The sequence below is a fragment of the Neophocaena asiaeorientalis genome, unplaced genomic scaffold (assembly GCF_003031525.2).
Source record: "Neophocaena asiaeorientalis asiaeorientalis breed wild unplaced genomic scaffold, Neophocaena_asiaeorientalis_V1.1 scaffold540, whole genome shotgun sequence".
In the NCBI taxonomy this organism is placed as follows: domain Eukaryota; kingdom Metazoa; phylum Chordata; class Mammalia; order Artiodactyla; family Phocoenidae; genus Neophocaena; species Neophocaena asiaeorientalis.
Window position 1 is genome coordinate 160166 of NW_020172141.1, and position 12509 is coordinate 172674.

The 12509-nt window shown below is 51.0% G+C and overlaps 1 protein-coding gene across 1 annotated transcript; it reads right to left on the bottom strand.

The window, feature by feature from the left end:
- Positions 1-1728: 1728 nt before the first annotated feature.
- Positions 1729-2236, bottom strand: PIRT (phosphoinositide interacting regulator of transient receptor potential channels). The gene has a single exon (XM_024752909.1). The coding sequence runs from the start codon at positions 2134-2136 to the stop codon at positions 1729-1731; it is 408 nt and encodes a 135-aa protein (XP_024608677.1). The 5' UTR covers positions 2137-2236.
- Positions 2237-12509: the final 10273 nt, after the last annotated feature.

Sequence of the window (12509 nt, forward strand, 5' to 3'; positions counted from 1 at the left end):
TGCAAGGTTGTCATGGTGACATAGTGATGGGATGGGCTCATGGGCAGAAGGCCGAGGAAACCTTCCCCTCATTATCAGATGCTCTCCGCTGGGCCTCAGACCTAGGGCAGCATGGCTTTCTTGCAGGTACCCTCCTGGTCTGTCACCTAAGGGCCTCCGGATGCTGCAGGAAACCCCAGATTTGGGGAGCACTTAACCATACGGGTGCTCTCTGCGTGGTGGACCCCTGGAATCTCCCACAGACCCAGGAGGCCCCTCGATGAGCCCCGAGAAGCCGCACTAAGGCACTTGGGGAAGCAGGGGGAGGCAGGCCGAGACAGGGGCTCAGGTGACCATTCGGGAGGTTAGGGAGCTTGCTACACTGTTTCCTAACTGTATCCCGCTCCCCTCCCACCCCAGCTCTGCGCACACCATTCCCACCTAGAGTGCCTTCCTTTCCCCTCGTCGCCAGCTCTCCTCTTCCCTTTGGTTCTGTGTGGATGGCACAGCCTCCAGCACGCCCTCTGTCCTCTCCCAGGGCTGGGGCAGATGTCCCCTCCACGTTCCTGCCCCCATCCTCATTTCCCCAGAAAGTACTCATCCCGGGGTGTTCTGGCCGCCTGGTGCTCTGGCTGTCTCTCACTTTATAAAGAAGATGAGCCCAGGGACCATCTGTCTTGCTCTCGCCCCGGGGCCTGGCCCAGAGCAGGGCCCTCACTGAAGGTTTAAACGCATGTTGGTGAGTGGGGGCAGGGAGAGCAGAAGTTAGGATTTTCTAAAGAAAATTCCATCGTTGGAAACCTACAGACACTCAGATGTGGAGTTCAAGCTTCTTGGTTTTGATTCTTGACGGGGGAGAAGGAGAGAAAAATCTTACAGCCCTCTCCACCTGGCTGTTCTAGAGTCATGGGGTTGGGGAAAGAGGGAGTTAGGGCAACACACGCTTGTCCTTGGCTAAGTGTCAAGTTCAGAGGGAAGAGTAGTCACGGAGAAGGAGTTAGAAGGTCAGGGGAGTCTGTGACACCTGCTAGCGCACCCCACTGCCTCTGGTATAAATTCTATACAACTATACAACTAACGGTTAAATTTCTTCACTGGCTGACTCCCAGGGCCATTTCTAGGGGAAATGTGCCTTCCTGGAAAGTCCTTCCCCGGCCACCTTTCACTGCTCAGTCTTTGGAATGTTTGATACTTGTGACTTGTCCGATCTCTTGAAATGCAAGCCAGCATCTTGCCCACAGAGAGATCTGGGGTGGGCAGACCCAATGGTCAGAACTTCCCTTCCCTCTGCGAAGGACCTCCGTTGGTCAGTTTGGGTTCTAGAAGGAAGCAAATGCAGAATCCAGTTCAGGCACTCAGATACGTAAACAGGAGGTTCTTCTTGGGGCATGGCCCACCTCAAGGAATTTCCCAACATGCACAGCACTTGGCAGAGAGCGTTAGATGAGTGACACCTGGATGCACAGGCTGGGATGAGAGCCATGAAAGGCGATGGCCGCGGCCAGGATCTGAGGGAACATCAGTGATAACAGAGAGACTAAATGAGATCATCCCGCGGTACCTCCCAGCTGCACGGAGGGCGCAGCCCCGAGCTCGCTCTTTTCCACGGGGCCCAGGAGAGGGTTTGCCTGCATCAGTTTTACGGAAGACTCCACCTCTCAAGGGGCTGGGGATGTTGGATGTTGGTCATCACGTCTTCTCCTGGTCGAGGTGGCAGGGTGATGGGGAGGACAGAGGGCGAGACCATCATCAGCGATTCAGGAAGAAGGACTTGAGGCTCTGGAAGAAAACTGACTTCTGTCTCTGCTTCTGTTTCTTTCTGATGATGGGCACCCACACCAGCCCGCACACCAGCATCATGAGTCCCAGAGACAGGAAGGCGGGCCCTGTCATCTTAAGGACCTGGAGGCTCTTGTCACCCAGGTTCAGGGTGTAGGCCAAGCAGGTGATGACCACACCGAACAGGAGGACTGCACCGCCCACGGACATGATGACGATGGGCTTGCGGTAGATCTCCCAGTTACTCCGGGGGGTGGGGGTCCAGACAGACTCACTTCTGGAGCTGATGCACAGGGAGCTGGCGGTCTGGCTGGGCAGCAGGTCCTTGGATTCTGGAGACTTCTCGTTGACCTCCAGGTCCTTGGGGAGAGCCTCCATGGTCACGGCTCCCAGGACCGGGCACCTGGTACCAGCACCGGTTAGAAGCAAGGACGAGGCCAGAGGAATCCTCGCACAGCCTTCCTGTTCTCAGCATCTGTCTCCAGCCTGGCTCTTAGTGGAGGGCAGTGCAGGGTTTTTGTGCTGAAGCTAAAAGAAAAGCAGATGAGATCCACATAAATAAGAAGCCACTCAAGGTGGTATTCTTTTTCCTTGTGAGAGATAAATATTATATCACTCCGATCAACCGCTCTTATTGTTTAAAGTAGGGAACAGTGGTGGCCTTTAAGAAAACAGGCAAAAGCTACAGTTTATGAAGTGGCATCTTATTTTCAGACCCAGCCGCTTTCTTGCTGTGCGGTCTTGAGTGAGTTACGGCCTTGGTCCTTGGCTTCCCCTCCAGTCCCTCCTCCCGGGGCCCCAGGTTCTTCCTCTTCTTTGCGGTCTGGCCAGCTCAGGCCCCACTCAAACAGCATTTACTACTATCCCTCTTTGGGAGCGGGACGGGAGGGATTTCTTTCCACAGCAGCGAGTTTCCTGGGAAGGTGGGCTACTCAATCCCAGTCACAGTGGGCTCCAGACGGGGTGAGAGGTGGGAGGGGTTGCATTCGGAAACCAGGGTATCAGGATAAAGGAGATGGTGTGTGAAGCTGGTGGCTCCCAAGCCCAGCACTCGAACCTGCTGCTTCCCCTCTATCAAGACGCCTCTAAATGTGGAAGGGTCCTGTAGTGAGCACACTCTCCTTCCACACTTCCTGCAATGCTCAGTTCCAAGTAACTTCCTCAACTCACCCCTCACAGCAGCTCAGGCCTGGACCACTGGGCCAGCGCTCCCACTTTGCCGAACAAGACCCCTTCCCTGCGTCCCAGGGGGAATAGGAATTGTAGAATCGCCACGCCTTCAGAATGTGGATATTTACATTCGTGTGTGCTCCTCTAGAGAGAGGATATTAGGATCTCTGCTTCCGAAGACTTTGGAAAATACGACGACGGGCTTTTATAAGTACGGGCTCACAGGTGTCCCGCTGCTGCCCTGTGGGTCCCGAGGAGTATTTGCGTAAGTGACGTCAACACTTTTAAAGTGATCTCTCCTTTTCTCCTGCGGGCTCGGTGGGGAGAGCAGGGCTTTCGAGGCGTGTGGTGAAATCCTAGCCGGGGAGCTGGCGTTGGTTACTGCAACCTGGTTTCTCCTGTGGGGTTTTGACGTCTTTGGTAGGACGGTCTCTCCAGGTGGCCCTTTCCCCACTTGGCAGCAAATCCCAGGGCAGAAGCGCCTGCTGCCTTCAGATGTTCGGGGTGTTGTGTTGGAGGAATATTAATGGGAAGGCACGAGTCTCAGTTGTGCCCGAGGATCACCGGGCTGGGTGGGGAAGGACCAGCTCCCGGGAGAGCTGCCACTGGGGTGCGAGGCAGCCGCGGCAGATGCAGGGAGGACGGCTTCCTGGATGCTGAGTGAGAGCTGCGGCCAACTGCGCCTTGCTGGCCGCACGTAGCGCATGCTCTTTGGCCCTGCCAGGAGGTCGCTCATTTATTCCCCTCTTAGGAGGGCAGAGGCTGAGGCCCAGTGAGATTTAGGATCGTGGCCCAAGCCTCCCCCCAACTTCATAGGTGGCTGTGTTGGGATCCAGGCCAAGGTTTTTGGACTCAAAGCTCATTGTACTAGACCGAGCTGGTCAGAATGATCCCTGAGGGTCCTTCCACTATGACAAGGCCTGAGTTTTTCACTTTAGGGCTGCATCCTGCAGTAGAGTAACCTCTCACTGAGTAAGGACTGACAGAGGCAAGGAGTTGTATAGGGAATCACTCTACAATGGAGAGAGAACACTGATAAGTTTTTCATAATGGTACATTTATTTATTTAAAGAACTGTTTTTACTCTGAGATAATGTCTTCCTTCTTTTATTTTGGCATTGGAATATTCATTTCATGAAACGGCTGTGAGGGAAGATGATCATTGGTTTTGTTGGTATCTGTACTGGCCAAGATCAGAAGTCAGTCATCCTGTGTAGATGTCTATCTACTTTATCTGTCACCTATCCATCATCTATCTATCTATCTATCTATCATCTATTTATCTATCTATCATCTATCTATCATCTATCTATCTATCTATGTAAATTGTAATACCTCACAAAATCCCAAAGAATGGGAACCTTTCATTTAGTGGCCTTACTTAGGAAGAGGGCGGGTCCTTGGGACAGTGAATCGTCGGGGGGTTCATCTTCCGGGCAGTGACTGGAGGAGAGCACTTCTCCTCCCTTGAACAAGGCTGAGCTCTGTGCCTTCTCCCCCCACCCCCGCCCCTACCAGGCAGGAGGTGGCAGCAACTCTAAACACAAGGGGCAGGCGGGGTTGGCTGTGGGGTGAACGCCATGCTGGGTTCCTTCACGGTTGCAGCACGTCACTGAGCTTACTTGCAGGGTCTGGTGTGACAGAAAGATCCAGGTCTCTGACAGAAGAGGGACCGCTGTCTGAACCCACCGGAGACTCACTGGTCACATATATAGAATAAGGATAACGGCATGTCTGCCTTATAGGGCAGCGGCGACTGTCAGGTCTCACAAGACCCCACTTCATTGTGTGATATGTTACAGGAGTTTAAGACATGACCCTGGTTGCTATTATTATTGCAATAGTTATTTTCTTTCTCGGTCCCTGTTTTCTCATCTGTACAATAAAGAAGTTAGGCTGAGGGACTTCTGAAACTATTTTGTATAGGTCCATAGGTTGGTGAATCAAACTCAAATTCTGAGAACCCAGGTTTCCTGAAAATCACCATCTCAGGGGCAGTACGAGTTTTTTAACATTTTACTGAAGTCCTAAAAGGTCCGATATCTTTTTCTGATACCAGGGTTTCTCAACAGTGGCACTACTGACGTTTGGTAGCCAATAATTTTTTGCTGCAGGGGCTGTTCTGAGCATTGTGGGATATTTAGTAATATCCCTGGCCTCTACCCACTAGATGCCAGTAGCAAACCCCTCCAGTCATGATAGTCAAAAATGTCTCTAGACCTTGCCAGGTGTCTCCTGGGGGCAGGATCAATCTGGTGGAGAAACTCTGCTCCTAGTTTTCAGACTGCCTCAGGGCCTCTGCTGGTTTATACACCTCCTCTACCCAGCAGCCCCCCTCCACCGGCACTCAGCAGGTGCTCAAAGGGCTTGGGCCTGATGCTGCAGTCCTGTGGGGTGGGGAGCACGTAACCCCTGGGGAGCTGGTTCAGTGAGAGGAAGCACACTTCCAGGTCCTCAGTTCCTGCGGGTTTGGTTTGTCTGTCTCAGAGGATCCCTCACTTCCCGCAGTGGGTGGACTTGTCCACTCAGACCCTCAGAAAGTAACCTTCTTTGGAATAAGAGTCTTCGCAGCTGTAATTAAGGGAAGGATCTCCAGGCGAGCTCATCCTCAAACAGACAAGTCCAAGAACCTGCGTCCTTGTAGAGAAAGGAGAGGAAATGTGACACACAGAGGGGAGGCCACGTGAAGATGGAGGCCGTCGGTGAAGTGATGCCCCTACAGGACAAGGGCGCACGGCGGGAGAGAGGATGGGACGGACTCTCCTCAGAGCCTCTGGAAGGAGCAACTCAGAGGACACCTTGATTTTTTCCCTTGTGACCGAACAAACTTCCATTGTTTTCAGTGTCTACGTTTGTGGTACTTTGTTATGGAAACCCTAAAACAGGAACACACTGACTGTCGGTTAATGTCCCCACACCTCAGAGGTGGCCGAGGACCGAGGGCCCGAGGGGCTGAGCTGAGAAGAGCCAGCGGAAGGCCCGAGGCTCGGGCCTCCTGGACTAAACGCAGATTTGCCTGTCGGCTCAGCCCCCAGGGCAGCAACTTGAGAAGGGAGATTGGATCCTTCTCCCCCGCTCTGGAGGCCGCGTCTGGGGTGTCAGGAAGCAGAGGTAGTGGGTAGAGACGTATTTGTAGCACAGAACTAGCGACAGACAGGCCACGGGCTGGTGTGGTGAGGGGGCACTGGTCTGGGGCTACACAGCATGAGGAGTAAAGAATGAACCGCACGCCTGTCCATGCAGGACCCCAAACATTGACGCTGAGCAAGAGAGGCCAGACACCTCTTCCATTTACAGAAAGTTCAAAAACATATAAGACCATCTATGCCATTAGAGGTTAGGACAGTGGTTACCTTCAGTGGGGATGGTGGCTGGAAGGGGGACGTGATGGAGACTTTTGGGGTGCCATCGTGCTCTGACTCTCGATCTGGCTACAGCCAATTACATGGGTGTGTACCATTTGAGCTGTATACCGTGATATGACCGCTGAAGGAAATTTAAAAATATAACTAAATGCAATATGTTCATTATTTGGATTCTGACTAGAAGAAACCAATTGTACATTTCGAGATAATTTTAGGGAAGTTTGAATCTGGATTGGATATTAGACGACGCTGAGGATGTAAAGTTTGTATTATGACGATATTGCGGACACAGAAGGAAGCGTCTTTATAGATATGGAGATACATCTTGAAACCACGTACAGACACGAATTGTCATGATGCCGTGATTCACATGGAAGCATCAAACTCCAGCTCAAATATGACAAAATGTTAAAGGTTATGAAATCCCGGTGACGGATACCTGGAAGTTCATTATATTATGATCTCTACATTTACGTATGTTTGCAAACGTTTGTAATAAATGAGACACTGAATATACAGATGGACGGTGACCAGACATGTATAAGAACAGAACTCTGACCCACAACCTGCGGCAACCAGCCCAGGAAGCCACCCCATTATCTACAATAACTGGCACAGGGAGCCAGACTACAATCTGTAAGTAAGACTTTCAGGAAGTCAGAACGCCTTCCCTAGTAACCAGCCCCACAGGCCAAACAGTAACTGAGGACAACTGCTTTTTGACAAATACACCAAAACAGTTGCATGGGGAAAAGAAAGTCATTTCAACAGATGGTGCTGGAATAACTGAATATTTATATGGAAAAAAATGAAACTTGTCTTCACCTCATACCATCAACAAAAAATGAATTCGAGATGGATCTTGGACATAACCCGAATATAAAAGCTAAAACCGTAAAGTTTTAGGACAAAATATAGGAGAATATCTTTGTGACCTGGAGGTTGGCAAAATTTCTTAGGACAGAGAAGGCAATAACCGAGAAAGAAAAAGAAAATCAATAAATTAGATTTCATCATAATTTAAAACTCCTGCCTCATTAAAAGCTACTGGGAAGAAAATGAATAGGCAAGCTATGGACTGGGAGAAAATTTTAGCAAAATACATATTTGTCGAAAGATTTGCATCTGAAATACATGTGATTAGTAACACAAACAGCCCAATTTTTAAAATGGGCAAATGATTTGGACGGACCCTTTACAAAGGAAGACAAATAGATGAAGAAGAAACCCAAGCAAAAGGGCTTGAGATTGACATTCGACAGGAAATACAAACTAAAACCACAAGGAGATACAGCCACACGCTCACTAGAATGGCTAAAATTTAAACATCTCACAATACAAATGTTGGTGAGAGTGGGGAACAACTGGAGCTCGTGTGTACTGCTGGTAGGAACATAATATGGTACAGCCGCTTTTCTTACAAAGTGAAACATACGCCTTCCCTTTGAACCAGCAATTCCACTCCTAGATATTTCTTTGTCCAAGATAAATGAAAACCTATGTCCACCAAAGACTTGTTTAAGAATATTCATAGCAGCTTTGTTCATAATAGCCCAAACCGCAAAACAACCCAATGTCCATGAACAGGAGAAAAGGTGAACACATCTTGTATATTCACACAATGGAATGCTACTAAACAATAAAAAGGAACAGACTTCTGATACACAGCATGGATGAGTCTCATGGACATGATGGGTGAAGGAAGTCAGATATAAATGAGTACATATAGTGTATGTTTCCATTTATATGACATTCTAGAACCTCCTAGGAACTAAGCTAAGGTGACACATCTCAAAACAGTGGTTGTAGGGGTGGGGAGGAGCTAACTGGGACCTTCTGGGGTCAATGGAAATGTTCTATCTCTTGATATCGGTGTGGGTTACATGAGGGACCCATTTTTCAATATAGTACACTAAGATTTGTGCATTGTGATGTGTGTAAATTATACCCTGCAAAAAAAAAACTGTAAAAAAATCGTAATAATAATAATAAAGGGGGTCAGGCTGGAGAGCAGGTGAAAGTATAGTTAAACCAAGAATAGCAGAATGTTGATAATGGTTGAAGTCATATGATGGAACTTGGGGATCCAGGGTAGAGGTGAGGGCAGGAAACACATTACCCCGGAAAAGGAAAGTAGGGGCATGGGCAGGGGCAGAATGACCCCAGAATAGGGCAGAGATGTTAAAGGGAAATCTGTGAGGTGAGAGAGTCACCTGGCCCTTATGGGAAACACCATGTGCTGATTCTGAGGAAGAGGAGATCCTGAAAGAAAGAGAAGGTGCTTCTTTGAGAAATTGGGATTTGGGGACAGAAGATGGAGATGGAGGAAGACGTGGAGATGGAGGTGGAGATGGAGATGGATATGAGAGATTGAGGTGGAGGTGAAGATGAGAGGTAGAGAGGGAGATGAAGTTGGAGGTGGAGATGAAGATGGAAGTGGCGGTGGAGATGAAGATGGAGGTGGAGATGAAGATGAGATGGAGGTGGAGATGGAGATGGAGATGAGCATGCAGGTGGAGATGAAGATGGGGATGGATGTGAGAGATGGAGATGGAGATGGAGGGAGACAGAGAGGGAGAGGAGAGAGAGAGAACAAGAATTTCACCATTTTCACCTTGTCTCTGGAAAGATGCCATCCCTTGAAGGAAAACAGACTTTCAGGGAGCCAGGAGGCCCAGGGCAGAGCAAAGACTGGGTTCGGTTGGCCAAACAAGTATGTACAGAAGGGACCGTCTCTTGATCTTGTTAGAGCTGGTCTCCTTATCTGTCGTGTGTTTGTAATTGGCCAGGTATTCGAAAACCCTGTCTGCAGATATCCACTGAGTGTTTGCCCTTTGACCTTGTGTCCCACAGGTTGCTACACAGCACTCGGCTCACAGCTCTCCCCAACACTGCAGCAAACACGGTCTGAGCAGCCCCCGTGTCTGCCCTCTGCTAGATGCGGAGCTGCAGACACAACTAAGAAGACGACGTCCCTCTCCAAAGAGGAGCTCCAGGCGTCCCCATTTGCCCGCTCAGTGGTGTCTCTGACAAACAAGGTAAAGTGATGTCTCAGATGAGAGGGGAGAGAACAGCAGGAACTTTCCGGCTGTTTCTCACGTACTCATATATTCATCCGCCAACAGCTGGTTGGGTGGGGTGTGTGGACCATGAAAGCTGGCAATCAACAGTGAGTGTCCAGGAGAATAGGGAGCAAACACTTTTCCCTCCGGTAGAGTCTCGAGTGTCTGAAATGCACCACTTAAATGGGGCAGCAGTTGCAGGGCCGGGCCTGGGGCTTCCTCAGCTTTCTATGCGCTCCAGCAGGTAGCTCAGCGCCTGGCTGGGGCTTAGGACTTGCCAGACATTTGTGAAATGATTCATCAAATAGGGGAGCTGCGGCAGGAAGGTTCGGCACGGCAGCGTCAGGTCGCCATTGCTGTTCCTCTCCATACAACTGTCAAGTATGCCCTGTGTTCTTAGAGCCGGGGTGGTCAGATGGGACTGGCTAATGAGGGGGCAGGAGAGGCAGCTGTGAGGACACCCTCTGACCTGTTCCCCAACCCCTTCCCCTCCCTCCGTGCTCTCTGATGGATAGACACCTCACCAAGTCTGGTTGCCCTCCACTGGCTGGCCTTCCTGAAGTCTTCATGGTCCCCCAAGCAGCTTCTCCAAAGGAGAAGCAGCACACAGTGTGTTAGGGGAGCGTCGACGCTTTTCGTACAGTAACAATAACTGTCATTTCTCGGGCTCTTCTTATGGGCTGGGAACCAGGCTGAGTGCTTTATCTGCATTGTGTCCTTTAACCCTCCTGACAAGTCACTGAGGATGGGACAGTTATTACCTCATTTTGCAGGTGAGGAAACAGGATCAGAGAGCTTAAATGACTTGCCCAAAGTTACTCAGCAGATGAGTAGTGAACCAGGTTAGAAAGGGGAGTTTTGGAGCCTGTTTGGCTCCAGAGCCTGGGTTCGAGTCTATCCTGCTCCCCTTTGGGACGGTTTTGAGGTTTTGGGTTTTTTTTGTTTTTTTTTTAAACTGGAGGAACAGTGAATGGAGAGCATATTTGAAATGGGAGCACTGGCCATGCACAGAATTGCAGGGGTGGCTGCTTTGGGTGAGGGGTTAGGCCGGCCCTGATGGGTGGAGCTGCTGAGGACATGGGGGCTGAAGCCGGGGGCCCTGAGCTGCAGCCAGCAGAGCAGCAAGAGGCCTGTGACATAGGCCACAAAGCCACTACCGCCATCATCCCAGTGGGGCACAAAATGCCTTCACACCTGCCTTCTTCACCTGGAGCATCTCTTCTAATAGCTCTGCTACGATGGTACTCTTATTATCATTCCCGTTTTACAGATGAGGAAATTGAGGCTCAGAGCTGCCTGACCCCAAATCCTGGTCTTTATACTGCACTCTGCTTGCTCAAGGATGGAACCTGCCCTTCCCCTTCACTACTATATTAATAGGTTGCCAGATTTAGCCAATAAAATGACAAGATGCCCAGTTAAGTTTGCATTTCAGATAAGCAACAAATGGTTTTTCTTATAAGACTGTTCCAAATATTGCCCAGGACATCCTTATACCAAAATGTATTTGTTGTTTATGAGAAATTCAAAGGTAACTGGCATCCTTGTAATGTATCTGGCAACCCTGATATCATAAGAGGCCCCACTGTGCTTGGGTCTGGAGTTATCTGTCCCTTCCTAACCTTCTCCTCCCTGATAGGAGCTGGACTATTCTGGGAATTGCAAGGACCGAAAGCAGGGGAGAGCGGGCACATGTCTCACAGCCAGGAGGTGGGCCCAGAGGGAAGGGTCGTCTGGTGGGAGAACGGGGGCAGGTTGCGAAACACAAGTGATAGAAATAACACAGTTCCTGAGGAAGACCCCAAGCGTGGGTTTGTATTTGGAATTCCTGAGATGTGGAGGGTTTTGCTCTCTCCCCACTGGAGTCCCCACAATGCCTCACCCAGCTGTCACTGCGAGTGGCTGCCCTCCCCGCAGCAAGACATTCGGTTGGTGACCCCATCCCTCTGATAAGGTGAGTGGTGCCTAGTGCCTGAGCTGTTAAAGCAGAGGCCAGAGTGTTTCTGAATCTTCTGCTGCTGTCACCAGGGCACCTGTCTGTCACCTGCCCACAGTGCGTCTAGGAAGGGAAGTTCTCCAAAGGTCACACTCCACCTAGACAGTGCCACTCACCTCGCTCTTCACATCACGCAGCCGGCGCCCAGGCCCTGCCCGGTTACAAAGTGGAAAAGGTAGCCAGGTGATAATGTCTGCTTTTACCTGGGGGTATGGTCCCCGTGGCACACGTCTGCCCTACCTGTTTTGTCCATGTTTATATATGCCAGCCTCGTTTCCTCTTTCTGACATGGAGCCTGCCCCAGCCCGCATGTTGCGACTTGTTTTCCTGACACCTGCCCTGGTTGCCTGCCACACCTGCAGCTGGGAGGGATGGACCCACAGATGCTGAGGTCTGATGTGGGATGCCCAGGAGGACGGTCTGGGTGTGAGGTCCCGCCCATGCACTCCAGGATCTGAGGGTGGCCTTGCACCTCGACGTCTGGCTTTTTTGTTCCTGCCTCTGTCGAGGTTTGGGAGGGTGGTTCCTGCCCAGCCCTTTCCGCCAATGGCTGTGAAGGGTGAAGCCCAAATGCTGTCCGGCGGGGTGGAAGCAGCCACCTGCACACAGCTTCCCCTCCTCCAGGTGCAGAGCCGGGACAGCCTCTCCTCCCTGCCACAGTTCTCACAGGGCAGCCCCTCCAGCCTGCTGGCAGCTGGCTCACCCCCTGCCCTCCCAGGGCACAGCCCCCTCCGCTTTGCCAGCCGTGCACAGCTGCCTCCTAACTCCAGTTCACAGACCCAACACACACTCTAAAGCAAAGTTAAAACCAGCTCGTTCCTCTGGGGAAATGGAAGGAAGGGCAGAGGGACAGATCCCCTCCTTACTTACTGTCCTCGACGTCCCTGGGGAAGATGGGGGACCTGGGGCTCACACACAGCTTGCACCAGGAGGAAGCCGGCGATGAGCTTCTGCTCAAGTTCTCATGGCAGCCTGAGGAAGCCTCCCTGGCCCCATCCAGGAGCCGCTGTGCAGCGAATCCCCGCTGAGAACAGGCTCCAGCGGGGATGATGAGCTCACAGGATGTGGGCTAATGGGTTAACCCTTGGCGGGCCGCGGGCAGAGGTACTTGTGATAGGGCTTTAGCTCAGCTCTGCTCAGCCTCTATTAGATGAATCT

Excerpts from the sequence above, each read along its gene's own strand:
- PIRT (XM_024752909.1), bottom strand. The coding sequence starts at position 2,136 with ATGGAGGCTCTCCCCAAGGACCTGGAGGTCAACGAGAAGTCTCCAGAA.